This window comes from Hemitrygon akajei, chromosome 10, assembly GCF_048418815.1.
Source record: "Hemitrygon akajei chromosome 10, sHemAka1.3, whole genome shotgun sequence".
Classification (NCBI taxonomy): domain Eukaryota; kingdom Metazoa; phylum Chordata; class Chondrichthyes; order Myliobatiformes; family Dasyatidae; genus Hemitrygon; species Hemitrygon akajei.
In genome coordinates, this window is record NC_133133.1 from 46,007,456 (window position 1) to 46,022,237 (window position 14,782).

Genomic DNA, 14,782 nt, shown 5'->3' on the forward strand with positions numbered 1-14,782 from the left:
TACCTTAATTTCATTCATGCCTCTTTTAATTTTTAAAAAATCTATCATCTATAAAGGGGCATATTTCTCAGTCCTGAAAATTTCTATTTGCTTTGTATTCATAGATTTGTGAATTCACTTTGTGTGCGTGTGTATGTGGAAAGTGCTTCCTAATTTCATTACAAAATGGCCCTTCTGCAACATGATAATATCTTCACTGAATATAGTTTCTTTATACCTAACTCCTTAAATTCCTTTTCTAGTTCAAACACCACAGTTAAATTTCTCCTCAACTTTCCAAATGCAAGAGGTTTAATTAAATAAAGAATCTGTTATAATTCTTTGTTAAATGAAAAGCATATTCATTGTGAAGTAATTTTGGAAGCAATGCAATTTGCTTCTGATGTGCCACTTAACGGTTGAGAAGTAACCAAATATCTGTAACCTATGCAGGTATGCTTAAAATAAGATTCAACCTAATGCTTTGAAGGTGAAAATTTTTAAAAAGTAATAAAAATGTTTATCTTTTTGATATTTCAAATAGTGTGAATTAAATAAGTTTTTTTTCTTTCCAGTGCCCATATATATGTCACTTATTGTACCTGTTGACAAAAAAGGAAAATGGTACGTATGCTGATTTGTCACAGTTGTATTTTACAATGCTTTGATTGTGTATCATAATTACAACAGCATTCAGTAACTTGAGAATCAAATTGCACTTGAAATTTGTTCAGTGTTCCAAGTTTAAAAATATAAGTTCAGTCAGTCAATTGATCAATTCTCCATTTATCTTGAGGGAAGTGTTCCAGCCAGTTTATAGCACAGATGTTTCCATCTCATCTTTTCCAGAGTATAATTAGTTTGATGTTGGTGCTAAGCTTGCAGCAAAAACATGTTTAAGGGAACCTGTATTAATAGCTCAATTGTATTGTAAAGACATTTTTGGGGCTTTCAGGCATTTAAAAAAATTACAGTGCATAAGATCCCATCATGCTGTGAGGAAATTAAGTGATTTGGATTGATTTTTTTTTCTGTGAATCTTGGCTTTGAACTGAGAAAATACTGACAAGTTAAAGGTAACCTTGGCTTCCCCCAAATCTGGATTGATCTCAGAGTACACATTTAGAAATGATGAACCTCAAATTGCTACTGAAGTGAAGTTGTTCCAAAAGCCATTCGAAGCCATTTTGGAAGCCATTCCAAAATACAGATCAAACCCAAAATACAGGCACATCCATCTTACAAAACTTTTTACTTTCAGAATTCATATATCACTACTCAAAAAAAATTGAGATAAGGAATAAAATTCAGTCATACAGAATTTTGTTGGGGGAGCAGAAATAAAGGAGCACAATTTTATTCAACTTGCTTTCCTTAATCCATGTGCAAATAACAAGGTTTTGCATTATGGGAAAGTGTAATATTGGCTATTTTCTAGGAATACAAACCTCGCTACCTCCCTCTGCTCTCTCTTCACATCTTTAATGTGTGGATTGCTTTGTTGTTGGTCAAGCATCAAAGGAAATTATATTTCATTCAAGGGAATAGATTAGCTCATTAAATCAGACAATTCATTGAATTATTACAAATGATGCAAAGGGGGGGAAATGGAAGGGAAAAACCTAAAAAGAAGGCACTTATATGCATAAAGACATGCAAAATCACCCAGGGCATGTCATAATAGATGGTGCATTTTTAATTGAAGTCAGAGAAAGCTACAGCACAGAAGCAGGCCCATTTTCCTCATTTAGTCCATGCTGAACCATTTAAACTGCTTACTACAGTTGACCTGTACCCAAACCATAGCCCCTCTATACCCTTCCCATCCATGCACCTACCCAAGTTTCTGTTAAACGTTGAAATCAAAATCACATCCACTACTTACACTGGCAGCCCATTCCACACTCTCACCACCCTCTGAGTGAAGAATTTGCTGAAGAATTGTAGCTCTTCTGATATATTTAGTTGTAGTGAGATAAACGTAAGGCTGAAACACAAGCAGGATGATGCAGTGTGAGCAGATTTTTTGACTACTCAAAGCCAAGGGATTTGGAGATTTAACAAACTGCATCTGGGGCATCAACCAGAAGTTGGGCATTGAGGATAGCGTGAACTTTAGTGGGAAAACAAAGGGAAAGCAGATGTGCGGTGGGAATGAAGCCAACTGATGGCCTGCAGAATCTGGCTTTAAAAGTTCCCCCACCGTTACTGAGTTTCTGTAGTTACAGAAGGGTGACTTGGCCAGTTACCAAACAACAACAGACTGATACTCAGGACAGGGGATGATCTGATCTGATAACATGATTGTCAACAGTACGTTAGATTGTTTAAGCTTTAATTGGTGGACATTAGTGATTGTTTCATAATCTGTAAATTCAAGTAAAAGTTGATATTGCAAAATAAGAAAATTCTGTTTTGTTGTCTCTAATTGAAACCACTGATTAGATTCTTGCACAGCTAGTGGTGGTCTGTCACTGCCCTACTTAAGATTGCTAGATGAGCATAAGGGAAATACTTGTCCTATAATAGTCACGATCAAATATAGTGTAGCAGTCGCATGACATCGATTTTGCTTGGTTGATATGCTGCTTGAGAAATCTGGATGATTTTCTTTCTAATAAACTCTCTGATCATTCACATCTATTTCATTGTGTTGCAAATTACAGATTGCAACTTCACTATAAGGGTTTCAGTTGTAATAAAAATGTAGTTGTAAAAGACCCATACACAGCAAAATATCCAAAATGTTTCTCAGTGACATTATATGAAACAAAAGAAAGGGGTTTTTTTTGAGTGGCCATATTTTCATCTAATACCTTGTGCTTTCTTGCCAATTCTCAGTTAAACGATTCAGAGTTAAGAAGTTAATAGATCTACAGTCCAAAATGGTAAGTGCAAAGTTGGTTTGATTTGTCTACTTCTAGGAGTATAATGCTTCATTCAATATTTATTGCCATTGACATTCAACAGCATATAGGTTACAGCCAGTAACTTCAGCTGATGAATTTGCTAATGCCTTGTGAAAATCTTTGAAAAGATCAACTACTCCTGTGATTGAATATGAAAATAAGTCATGGGGTGTATTTAAAACGGGTTGATTGTTCTTAATTAGTAAGGGCGTAAAAGTTTATGGGGAAAAGGCAGGAGAATGAAGTTAAGAAGGATATTAAATTAGGCATGATCAGATAGTGGTGCAGACTCAATGGGCTGAATGGCCTAATTGTGCTCTTATTTACAGTTTTATGATGTTGCTTGGAGCTCTAAAAGCCTACCAAGACAATTTCAGCATCCCTGCATGCTAAAATCACAAAGAAGCCATGACGGAGTGGCAAGTTGATTTTGATATTGCCAAAGGTGAACTCACGCATTCAAAATGACAGAACCGTCCAAATGGGATCAAACTAGAAGAACTGAAGATCCAAAAATATTTAGGGATTATTTATTTGTATCATTGAAATGTTCATTGTAAATCACATACAGAAAATTATCTCAATGGATAATGGAATGTTGTCTTTTAAACTGGCAAGTATTCTGGGTTATAATAACAATACAAAAGTCTGATTAGACCACACCTGACTGCTGTGACATCTCTAGGGACCACACCTTAAGTATAAGCTGTGGAATAACTAAAGTTATCAAGATGCAGCAAACAAGCAAAAAAAAAGCGATGTATTGAAGTTTATTGCAGTAGATTTGAGTACACAAGTAACAAGTCTTACTATAAACTGTTCAGGGTTTTGGCACAATATGCTGTTTTAGATTACATACCAAAGGAAGAACAAACTAGCTGTTACTTCTGCATTATTATCCTTTAATGATTGTAGAAACAACATAGCAATAGATTTAATTATTTAAATTATCCCAAGGAGTAACCACATTGACAAATAGGATATTGGCCTTTATCTCAAGGGTATTAAAGTGTATTGAGTCTTCATCTAATCAAATCTGTATAACCATGCTATATTTTGGTTGGTAAATCTTGGGAAAGTACCAACTTTCCCAGGGCAGGCACAACACAGTTTTTGTAAAATGATACCACGGTTTAATGAATTAAATCACAAGGGCCTCTGTGGTAGCTTGTATACTCTTCAGTTCAGGAATCCAGAGATTTGAGATAATTAAATCACTGCTGGATTTAAAAAAAAGTAGATGTAGAAATTCATTCTCTGTTACAGAATCTAGAAGAAGAGTCTGAATATAATTATAGTTAGGCTATTTATGAGTAAAATTTAGAAATGTTGTTTTGAAGTGATCATGGGACTCCAAGATCTAGAAGATCATGAAATCATTTGGTCAAAAATTGAATAAAAATAGATAAGGTACTTGGCAGTCAGGATCAAACTGAATGGAAGAATTGATTTAATTGGTTAAATTACCTGTTGTTGGTGTTGTGTATCTGAATGAAGGAAGATAGTTGAGATTATATAAAAGCTACTAAGCCTGTGTTGAATTTTTGGTTTTGTCATTAAGCTGCTTTGACAGATGCAGATATGATCTCTTTTATAGGGAATGCAGACACACTTGGTGGCCCTTCTCTTGTTGTATAAGATCCATGCACCTGAATATGTTTCTTTGACACTATCTGGAAAACCCAAAGTAAGTCCTTTTATATGACTTGTAAAAAATCTTTTGCACTATTCTGTGTGGGTTGTGGGTGCTTTTCCTCTTTTTCACGAATTTGCCTTTTTGAGATAATTTCAGTTTCCTGTTGTCTTGACCAATATTAAAATTTGCATTTTTGTGAGGTGGGGAGGGAGGATTTTTTTCTCTATCTTTTACTTGGTTTATTCAAATTTGTATGTGGACAGCCAATTGAATCTCTGGGTGAATGATTTGGGATTTAAGAAGTCAAAAACATCAATGTATTGTATTTATATCTTTGTTTCTTTAAGATCCAAATAGCAGGTTGCTTGAATAAATATTATAAAATTTTTGAGGCTATTTCACAATAATATGAAGTTGGATTGCACTTGCATCTGCAGAACAAATCAACATTATTAACATTAATTGTGGATTAATATTATTATTAATTATTATTATCTACAATTATTGTGGATCAACATTATTAACTGTCCCTGAGTACCAAAAACTGTTCCATATTCAAACAGTGTCTATCCTGAAATATTTTTAAAACATTAAAGGTTCAAAGGTTAATTTATTATCAAGGTATACAACTCTGAAATGTTACAATTCTCCGGGTGGCCATGAAACCAAGAAAGAAAAGAAAGACATCACGATCATCAACCCCCAAATCCCACCTCCCTCCAAAGAAAAATGAATGAAAATGGATCAGGCGCATCAACACCCCCTAAATCCCTCCTCTTGTGCAAAACAAACACAAACAAAATGGATCAGACACATGACCCTCAAATTCTTCCTCCCACTCAAAAAAAAGTGAACAAAATGGAACAGGCACGTCAACCCCAAAATCCCCTCCCCGCACAAGTAAAAACCGAGAAGATTTGGTGTAAAAGCGCAGAATAAAGCACAGAATATAAAATCTATAAGACTGGGGGTGAGGGTGGGGAGGAAGAGTCTAAAGTCCTGGGCAACACTCTGGGTGCAACGGCTGGCTTTTCCCTCTGGTACAGAGCAGCTGGTCCTCACCCTCTGCACTCGCTTCAGTCTTCATTGCTTTAATTGGTGAACAATGGAAGCTTTAATCAGTGAAATAGAGCCAAACATTGCTTGCGCCCATCTTGCAGTCTGCCCGATACGAGGTTCGCTGATGCTGCCTCTACCTCCCAGATCCTCCTCAGAGGGCTGAAGTACCCAAACGATCTGCAAACTGCAAAACACAGGCTCCAGCAGTTCCAGAAACACATTCAAGACAAGAAACAAAAGTAAACAACATAAAAGAAATGAGAAATATGGTTTCATGATCTATCCAGAAGATGTTGACCAAAAGAGCATTGTATGCAGGCACCATTAATGCGGTTTACCAAACATACAATTAGCGAAGTACATTGGAATGAGTGTCTTATTTACTTTAGCTTTATGCATTTACCTGTTGCTCTCTCACCATCAAAATTTCCTGATCTGCTGCGTATGACCAACATTTTGATGGTTCCCTGTTGTTTGCACTAACAGTAAGTAGCACACGTACAATATCTTATGCAGCACACACAAATTCCTGGAGGAACTCACCTGTTCAGGTAGCATCTATGGAAATGAATAAACAGTTGATGTTTTGGGCCAGCACTCTTCGTCAGTACTGGAAAGGAAGGGAGAAGATGCCAGAATAGGAAAATAGTGGAGAGGGAAGGAGAGGAGAACAAGCAAGAAGGTGATAGGTGGAAAATGCAAAGGGTTGGAGAAGAAGAAATCTGATGAGTGGAGAGCGGACCATGGGAGAAAGTGAAAGGGGAGGTGATAGGCAGGTGAGGAGAAGAGGTAAGAGAGGGCCAGAGTGAAGAATTGAAGAAGAGGGAAGGTGGAGAATTTTTTTTGACTGACATCTACATCCCAAGCAACAACTCTCAGACATTTTTACCCATCCACTGCCACCAATCTCCTAGTTCCCTTATCCCACACTATTTTTTCTACTTCCTCCCCAACATCCATAAACTTGACTGTGCTGGTAAGCCCAATGTCTCTGCATGTTCCTGCAACACTGATCTCATGTCTGAATACCTCAACTCCATTTTATACCTCTGCTTCAGTCCCTTCCCAGCTACATCCATGACACTTCACATGCTCTTGATCTTCTCAACAACTTTCAATTCCCTGACCTAATCACCTCATTTTCATCATGGATGTCCATTCTCTATACACTTCTATCCCCCCCATCAAGAAGGCCTTAAAGCTCTCCCCTTTTGACAATGGACCTGACTTGCTCTCTTCCACTGACTCGCAGAACTGGTCCTAACCATCAAAAATTTATCACCTTATAGCTAGCACTCCTTCCCCTCCTGCCATCTTATTCTCTTCCCACTTACTTTCCAGTCCTGATTAAGGGTGTTGGCCTGAAATGTTAACTGTTCATTCATTTCCATAGATGTTGCCAGACCTGCTGAGTTCTTCCAGCATTTTGTGTGTGTTGTTCTGGGTTTCCAGCACTCTCAAAATCTCATGTGCATGTAATATCTTATGTCTTGCTCATACAAGCACTGAACTTCAAAACTAATATTAAAATGGTGTGCTTTGTGTTGCATGCTGCAATTAACAAGATGTATGTACCGGTACTTAAAATTTTGCAGTTTGAACCAAACTTCTTATTATAAACATATTTTTCAAGCACTTTCAGTTGTGAAAAATACTTTATAACTTACAAAATACCTTTTAGTCTGTACCAGTGAGACAAGAATGTATGAAGGAATGTTCAATTTGTGAAATATTTTGAAATGTTCAGTCTGAGTCATCACAGGCCGTTTATATAGATTCTAAAGACATTTACAGGCAACCTCTCTGCAACATTAAGGGAATGGGCCGATGGTGTTTTTCTTATGAAAAAGATGCATATCACAATTTTCTGTAACATCTGCACATGTCAAGAAGTGGATATTGAGAAGAAAATTGTTCATTTACTTTTCACAATTTTTGTAAGAATGAATTTTTTTCTGTATCTCAGATTTTTTGATTTGTGATTTCTGTAAGGGCAATTTTTTGTTGCTCAGACTTCCGTAACACAGAAGTCACCTGTATTGGAATGCAACAGCATATTAGACATAAAAAGGTGGTGCTTTAGTTGGTTCGTGGAAGCTGAAAGATTTGCATAGTTCATATGATTTACTGTGTTGTAAGATTTTTTTAAATTTAAATTTAATCCTATATCCTTTTATATTTATAGCATATTTGCTGGTATAGAATTCAGTTTTGCTTATGTAGTATTGCATAGAGCATAGCCCCATCAGTCTTGACTGGATCAAAATCCAGGTACCAAATATCAAAGTCCTTGTTATTTTTTTTATTACTTCAAATGAGCTGGTGTAGACCAGGAGCATTTCTTTTTTTTAAAATTTTGACTTTTGGTGATATGTTTGATTTTTTTGGATTGGTGCATCACAAAAAAATACTTTATCATATAACTATAAATCACTGTTTCCATGCAGAATTTTCATGAGTGTAGTTCTCCCTGGAAAAAATTCATTGAAAAGATCCAAAACAATGGTTACAGGCAGTTGTCCAAAACTCGAGGTTTGGAAAACTTAATAAAGCCTCCAATGCAAAAAAGGGTAAGGAAATTTCACTATTTGTCACTGAATAAACTCCAATTTTACTGTATTTGTTCTAATGTTTTGATAACAAATAAACTAGTTTTATGGAAATGGCCAGAATAAAGTGATATTAACAGCAGGTGTGAAGTAATGAAATGGAAAGCTGACTTGCTTTGCTTGTAGATTGAGGTGTTCGTTAATTGTCTTAATCTTAAATTCCACTTTTGCAGAGGAGAAAGATGCATCAAGAAGTTATCCCAAGTATCAGTAGTGCTGCACACACGACTGAACTGCCTCATTTCCTAATTCACAGCAAAACCTTTCCTTTGGAGCAGTTAACCACATTCTCTCAACTACTGCAGAACTTTGATTGGATTGAGGTAAGGAAAGAGGCAATTGAAGTAATGGACCTTGGAATATTCTTGCATACTAAATAACTTTAAACTCTGAAGAATGGAACACTATAAAATTATTCCTACTTGCGGAGTAAATGTTTTTTATTGTTGTGCTATTAGATTTAACAATTTTGCATTCTCCTGTAAAGCTTATGGCATAGGAGGAGGCAATGCAACTCGCCAATTCTGTGATAACTCCAAGAAGAACAATTCTATCTGTCCTATCTCCTGTCTCTTTTACCCATTGCTCTGCAAACTATTCTCAAGTGCTTGTCCAATTCTCTGTTGGTTGCTTCTCTTTCTTTACATGATCAATAGTTAATGTATTCCATAACATATTAAATCTGTGTCCTCAGTCTTCAGCCAGTGTAATAAGGGAAACAGTGCCCCGTAGACTGTTCACAATTTTGTATATTTCAATCTAATTTCTTCCTAACCAAGAAGAAAAACTCTACTTTTTCCTTTCTAGTATAATCCCTGGTGACTAGAAAATTTCTTTGGAATAAATACTTTGTACACCTCTTTGTTCACATTCTATCCAAAGTGTGCGATTGAAATGGAATGCATTGTTCTAGTTACTCTTGCACTGTTTTCTGTGTCATCTCAGCATCTCAGTTTTTGTACTGTCTGCTTTTACTTAACAATTTCTCGATCTCATATGTTTTCCTAACTGATCATTTTATCAGTACTGCTTTTTACTTACAAAGATGTTTACACAGTTATCTCTGTTTCATCATTTTCTTCAGAACTCAGCCTTTTAGTACGTTGTCTTTATTCTAACTGTGAAGGGCTATCATTTCTTTGAATAAGATTTCTTCTGCCACTGTCCATTCTATGTACTTGTATCTTCATGGCATCTATTACTGCCTTCCTCATTATTTACCAATATTACAGTTATATACAAGTCATTTAATATAAAAAAAACAGATCTCAGCACTGTTCCTGAGAAATAACACTGTGATCTGGTAGCATAGTGGTTAGCACAAGGCTTTATGGTACCAGCGACCTGGGTTCAACTCCTGGCACTGCCTGTAAGCAGTATGTATATTCTCCCTATGACCGTGTGAGCTTCCTCCGGGTGCTCTGGTTTCCTCCCACAGTCCAAAGACATACCGGTTGGTAGATTAATTGGTCATGGGTTTCCATTCCAGTAGATGATCAGGAAAAGCAAAAATCAGTATTTTAATTATTTTCAACTTGGTTTACCAATATTGTTAGTTCACTGTCTTTGTTCAGTGCAGCTAAATTATCAGCACACACCAAAATTGAAATATTGTGGCAGATTGTGCCCTCAACCCCAAAGAGAGTAAATTTTAAAGCATTTAATGATGAGGGTGGTCTATTTTTTGTCTTGGAACTTATTTGATGTTTGAGAGCTAGTTGTTGTCTTTCATGTTCTGATGATGTTTTATTCATCTGTGTTAGTTGTACCATTTTTTTCCCTCCCCATTCATTCAGTTTCCAGCACAGATGGGTTCAGTGCTAAGGTCTCCTCTGTTACTTCATTACATTAATTGGGTAAAAGATGATTCCGCCTTACTTCGTCTGGATTTTTGGCTGGCTCAAACTCTTCAGGAAGGTGAGATAATGAAGGATTCTTTATTGTATTATTGAAGCCAAAATTTAAAACACATTACACTAGATCAACAAATAATGAATTACAATAAGGGTATGAGTATTGCAAGTTTTGTTTAAATGTCTTTTCCCAAGAAGCAATGAAAGATAGAGTAGGCCCTCTAGAGCAAGAGAGATAATTGTATATTTACTTTTCTTAAATAACATGCAGAATTTCTGGAACTTCAGTTCAATATACAGCTTTTATCTATGAATAGTGAAAGGTTTAGATCTCTAAGATATAAAGGAAAAAGTTATTTAGATTCTCTTCATTAGTTTTGCTATTTCTGATATTTTCAACTCCATGTAAATTTTATTGACTGAGCATTTGATGGCCAGTATTAACCAACAATATTCATGATGAATAGAGGGAGCTTTTGATTTGGTAATTTTAAACCTTTTTTTCAGGACTTTGTGGGTTTCATTTCAAACCAAACATGTTTTTAAAAAAATCTATATATTTTTGTTTAGAGTTTGCAGACTGCAAAGGGGACTCCTTGCAAAAGGAGGAGGAATTCAAGAAATTTTTAAACATCATCATAAGAACTCAGGAATTTCTGCAAGTAAGAGTATTGAAAATGCTAAATTTGCAATTTAAAAATCTGCTTTTATAAACTGAATACAAAGTAACAAAGTTAGTTTGGAACTTTTTTGTCACTGCTTGACTATTGTTATTTATCTGAATGTACAAAGGTATTTGGAGCTGAGTATTAATCATTGATGGTTACTTGATTAAATAAATATTTCAACTAATGAAGAGGTTATGTTCAAGGAAAAGATTACATTAAGCAGAAATTTGTTCATTCATACTTCCCATCTGTCTCCTTTGTTCTTTTCCCCAAATTTACCCCACTCCTTTATCTGCTTTATTAGCAAAGATTGTTGTTAATTTGATTGGAATTTAAAGGTTGGCTTAATTGTAAAGATTAATCAATACCGAAAGTGAAAGAAGCACTTTGTAGATTTAGGATGTTACCCCGGAAATTCAATTGCATTAGTCACAATTAGTGAATATTACTTTTTTAAATTAAGTGGTACCTGTATGTTTCTTTTTCTTTCCACCCCCTTTCAGCAGATGCCCAAGGCTTATGAAAGTTGTTTTCCCATTAACCATCATCTCCATCTGGCAGAGTATTCAAATGAACTTCTGACATGGGGCAGTGAACTTTCTGGTAGTTAAATATCTGTTTGAGTTCTGCCACATAAAAAGGTTGAAATTATTAAGCTGCTGCTGAAACAATTTGTCACAGTTAATGAGGAACAAGTTCATAAGCAGCTGTTGTATTCATTAAGTCACGACAGTAGCAGAAAAGGGGGCAATTTTGGGTTGGCAACAGAAAGTTTCATGCTATTGATTTATAATTAGACAAGTTTAATATCAGTTCATAGTTTTATTTTTTGTGGTATCCAGGAATGCCAGCTAAGTAATTTTTCGACACTTATTACTGTTTGACCATAAATTGTGACTTTTGCTGTCTAATTAAGTGTAATTTAGGGCTGTAGAACCAGGCAATGGGCTTCCACTTGATAATTGATATAATATGATAGTCATTAGATATGTAAAATAAAAGAAAGGGAAGATCACAATTTTTCCTGCTTAAAAAAGAGTTCTTTTAAACATGTTGAGAGACATTCAATGCATGTAGTTTGTGATTACATTTACAGCTTGAAATGTAATTGCTTTTTCAGGAAGGCTTCTCCTGCTGTGAGGATTTTGTGTTCAAGAGCTTAACTCTTTGGGATAGTTTTTGGTGTAGCTCTCAGATCTTTGCCTTGCTTACCTGGATTCCACCAAGTTCTGGTAGGTAATTGTCATATTTTGTATGCTATTTCTCATAACTAGTGACACACATTTTTAACACAAACACGAGGAAATCTGCAGATGCTGGAAATTCAAGCAACACACACAAAATGCTGGTGGAACGCAGCAGGTCAGGTAGCATCTATAGGAAGAAGTACAATCGACATTTCGGGCCGAGACCCTTCGTCAGGACTAACTGAAAGAAGAGATAGTAAGAGATTTGAGAGGGGGAGGGGGAGATCTGAAATGATAGAAGACAGGGTCTCGGCCCGAAACGTCAACTGTACTTCTCCCTATAGATGCTGCCTGGCCTGCTGCGTTCCACCAGCATTTTGTGTGTGGCACACATTTTTAAACCCATTTGTTTTCAATCTAAGCTTGTCAGTTAAATTGCAACTGTCAGTATTCTACCCCTGCCACAAAAGTTGTCCCCTGGGATTCAGCTGCTTCTCCCAGTTTATCAGCTGCAAATTACAACAGTTATGTCGTTTCTGAATTTGTCAGCAATGTAAATTATAAACTGCAAAGCTCCCACTACAAGCCCTGAAGCTCTCTGCTTTGTGATGCATTGAGATTCCTTCTGTTATTCTTTGGTTGTCTAATGTACTTAAAAGGTTATCATGCGTCCCTGAAAAGCAGAATTGTTTTGGACATTAAACAATCGTATAATCATGAGCTTTCTGTTCATGTAATGCTTGAGGTATGTATCCAGAAGCAAGAACTGTATTGGAATCTGTGCTATGATGTGTTTTTATAGCATTATATGTATTATTGACAGTACTGCTATTCTGAGAAACAGGCATGAGCCACTTTTCTCTACTGGTCTCTTCACCACAATTCACATAGAGAGGCTACCTCTGGGAACTTGATATTGGACACATCTTAGAAAACATGGGCACTTTGGGTTAGAGTTAGTGCTGAGATGTGCAGATCAAGACTGCGCTGTGAATACAATCAGTCTAGACTATTTCTAGGATAACTTCCCCTAGCCCAGATATTTTTATGTAATTACAAGGTCAACTGTAGTCTTCAGAATTGGCAATTGGTTTGGAGAGAACTGAATAGCCCGATGAAGAAAGGGGAGACACCAGCTTCCATTACATCCAACAAAATGTGAAGGGACAATCCTGTAGGATCTGAGTGATCTGTTAATACAAGGACCAGGTGTTGCCCCTTTCCCCAAAATGGCCCACATTGACCTTGCCAGTCAGGGTGCAGTTCATAGTCTCACATCATAGAGATGAGAGGCCATACTGTTTGTCCTGCACTCCCGACATTGGTCGGCCTTTCTGCACAGAATTGTGGGCCAATTTATTGCTGTATGTGGCAGGTAGGAATTTGTTTTAGTGAGATCATGGTATTCATGTTTTAGATCATGATGCAGGTATTCTTTGTTTCATCATGATTTTGTTTTGCATTATTTGCATGACATTAAATTTTATTTTGTTAGTATTTTCTTAATGTATCGGTTTTAAATATAGACACTATATAACCTTCTAATTTGGTGTGCATCTCTGTGTTCACTAAGTATCTTTTAATAAATTTAATAGACAGTAGACCTGAAAGTTAATTTGTTTTGATTCCTTGAAACTTGCCTGAACTTCCACTGTTTTTTAAAAATCAGTTATTAACCTGGAAAGATTAGAGAAAATTTTATTCACTAAATTCTGATGTGGAATGCACTATCTGAAAGTGAAACATACATTAGGCTGATGTTTAGCAATCTTGCTCGCAGTTCTAAACAATGAGCTTCTAAACCTGGGTCCCTGTACCTCCCTCTGCTATTGGATCCTCAGCTTCCTGATTGGGAGACCAGTCAGTACATAACATCTCCTTGCTGATAATCAACACAGGTGTACCTTAACAATGTATACTTATCCCACTGCTCTACGTTTGTGACTGTGTAGTGGCCACTGCTCAAATGCCATCTATAAATTCTGTGATGACACCACTGTTGGCAGAATCTTAGACCTTTTCTGCTTTTTAAACACAAACACACAAAACTAACGCTATTTAAGTACTGCTCGCTCTAAGCACTTTGTAGTGTCTAATGGCTCATGTGACTGATGCTAGTTAGAAACTATTCGGCAACAGTCTGCTGTCTCACTTAAGCAGCATAGTGTCCCAAATGAACAAAGGGGATCCTGGCTATTTTCTCGCTCAGGTTTTATTCTTCAAAAGTTGTCCCAAATAAGCGTGTGCCCCAATTAATCAGGATCAGTTTATTATCACCAGCATGTGTCGTGAAATTTGTTAACTTAGCAGCAGCATTTCAATGCAATACATAATACAGGAGGAAAAGATAATAATAATAATGATACATAAATAAGTACATAGATTACAGTATATGTATATTGAATAGACGAAAGATTGTGCAAACAACAGAAATAATATATATTTAAAAAGTGAGGTAGTGTTCACGGGTTCAATGCCCATTTAGGAATCGAATGGCAGAGGGGAAGAAGCTGTTCCTGAATCCCTGAGTGTGCGCCTTCAGGCTTCTGTACCTCCTACCTGATGGTAACAGTGAGAAAGGGACGTGCCCTGGGTGCTGGTGGTCCTTAATAATGGACGCTGCCTTTCTGAGACACCACTCCTTGAAGATGTGCTGACTAGATTTACAACCCTCTGCAGCTTCTTTCGGTCCTGTGCAGTAGCCCCCCTCCCCGCCATACCAGACAGTGATGCAGCCTGTCAGAATGCTGTCCAGAGTACACCTATAGAAGTTTTTGAGTGTATTTGTTGACATACCAAATCTCTTCAAACTCCTAAAGAAGTATAGTCGCTGTCTTGCCTTCTTTATAACTGCATTGATATGTTGGGACCAGGTTAGGTCC

The 14,782-nt window shown here is 36.6% G+C and overlaps 1 protein-coding gene across 2 annotated transcripts in view; it reads left to right on the forward strand.

Annotated features, from left to right (window-relative positions):
• cenpi (centromere protein I) overlaps nucleotides 1-14,782 on the forward strand; it is a 73,283-nt gene that overhangs the window by 12,889 nt on the left and 45,612 nt on the right. For both annotated transcript variants that reach the window (XM_073058167.1, XM_073058166.1), the window contains exons 5-12: nucleotides 555-603; nucleotides 2,821-2,867; nucleotides 4,486-4,575; nucleotides 8,031-8,153; nucleotides 8,366-8,515; nucleotides 9,989-10,109; nucleotides 10,616-10,707; nucleotides 11,834-11,945. In XM_073058167.1, the coding sequence (XP_072914268.1) occupies nucleotides 555-603; nucleotides 2,821-2,867; nucleotides 4,486-4,575; nucleotides 8,031-8,153; nucleotides 8,366-8,515; nucleotides 9,989-10,109; nucleotides 10,616-10,707; nucleotides 11,834-11,945 (784 nt within the window). The remainder of the gene's footprint in view (nucleotides 1-554; nucleotides 604-2,820; nucleotides 2,868-4,485; nucleotides 4,576-8,030; nucleotides 8,154-8,365; nucleotides 8,516-9,988; nucleotides 10,110-10,615; nucleotides 10,708-11,833; nucleotides 11,946-14,782) is intronic.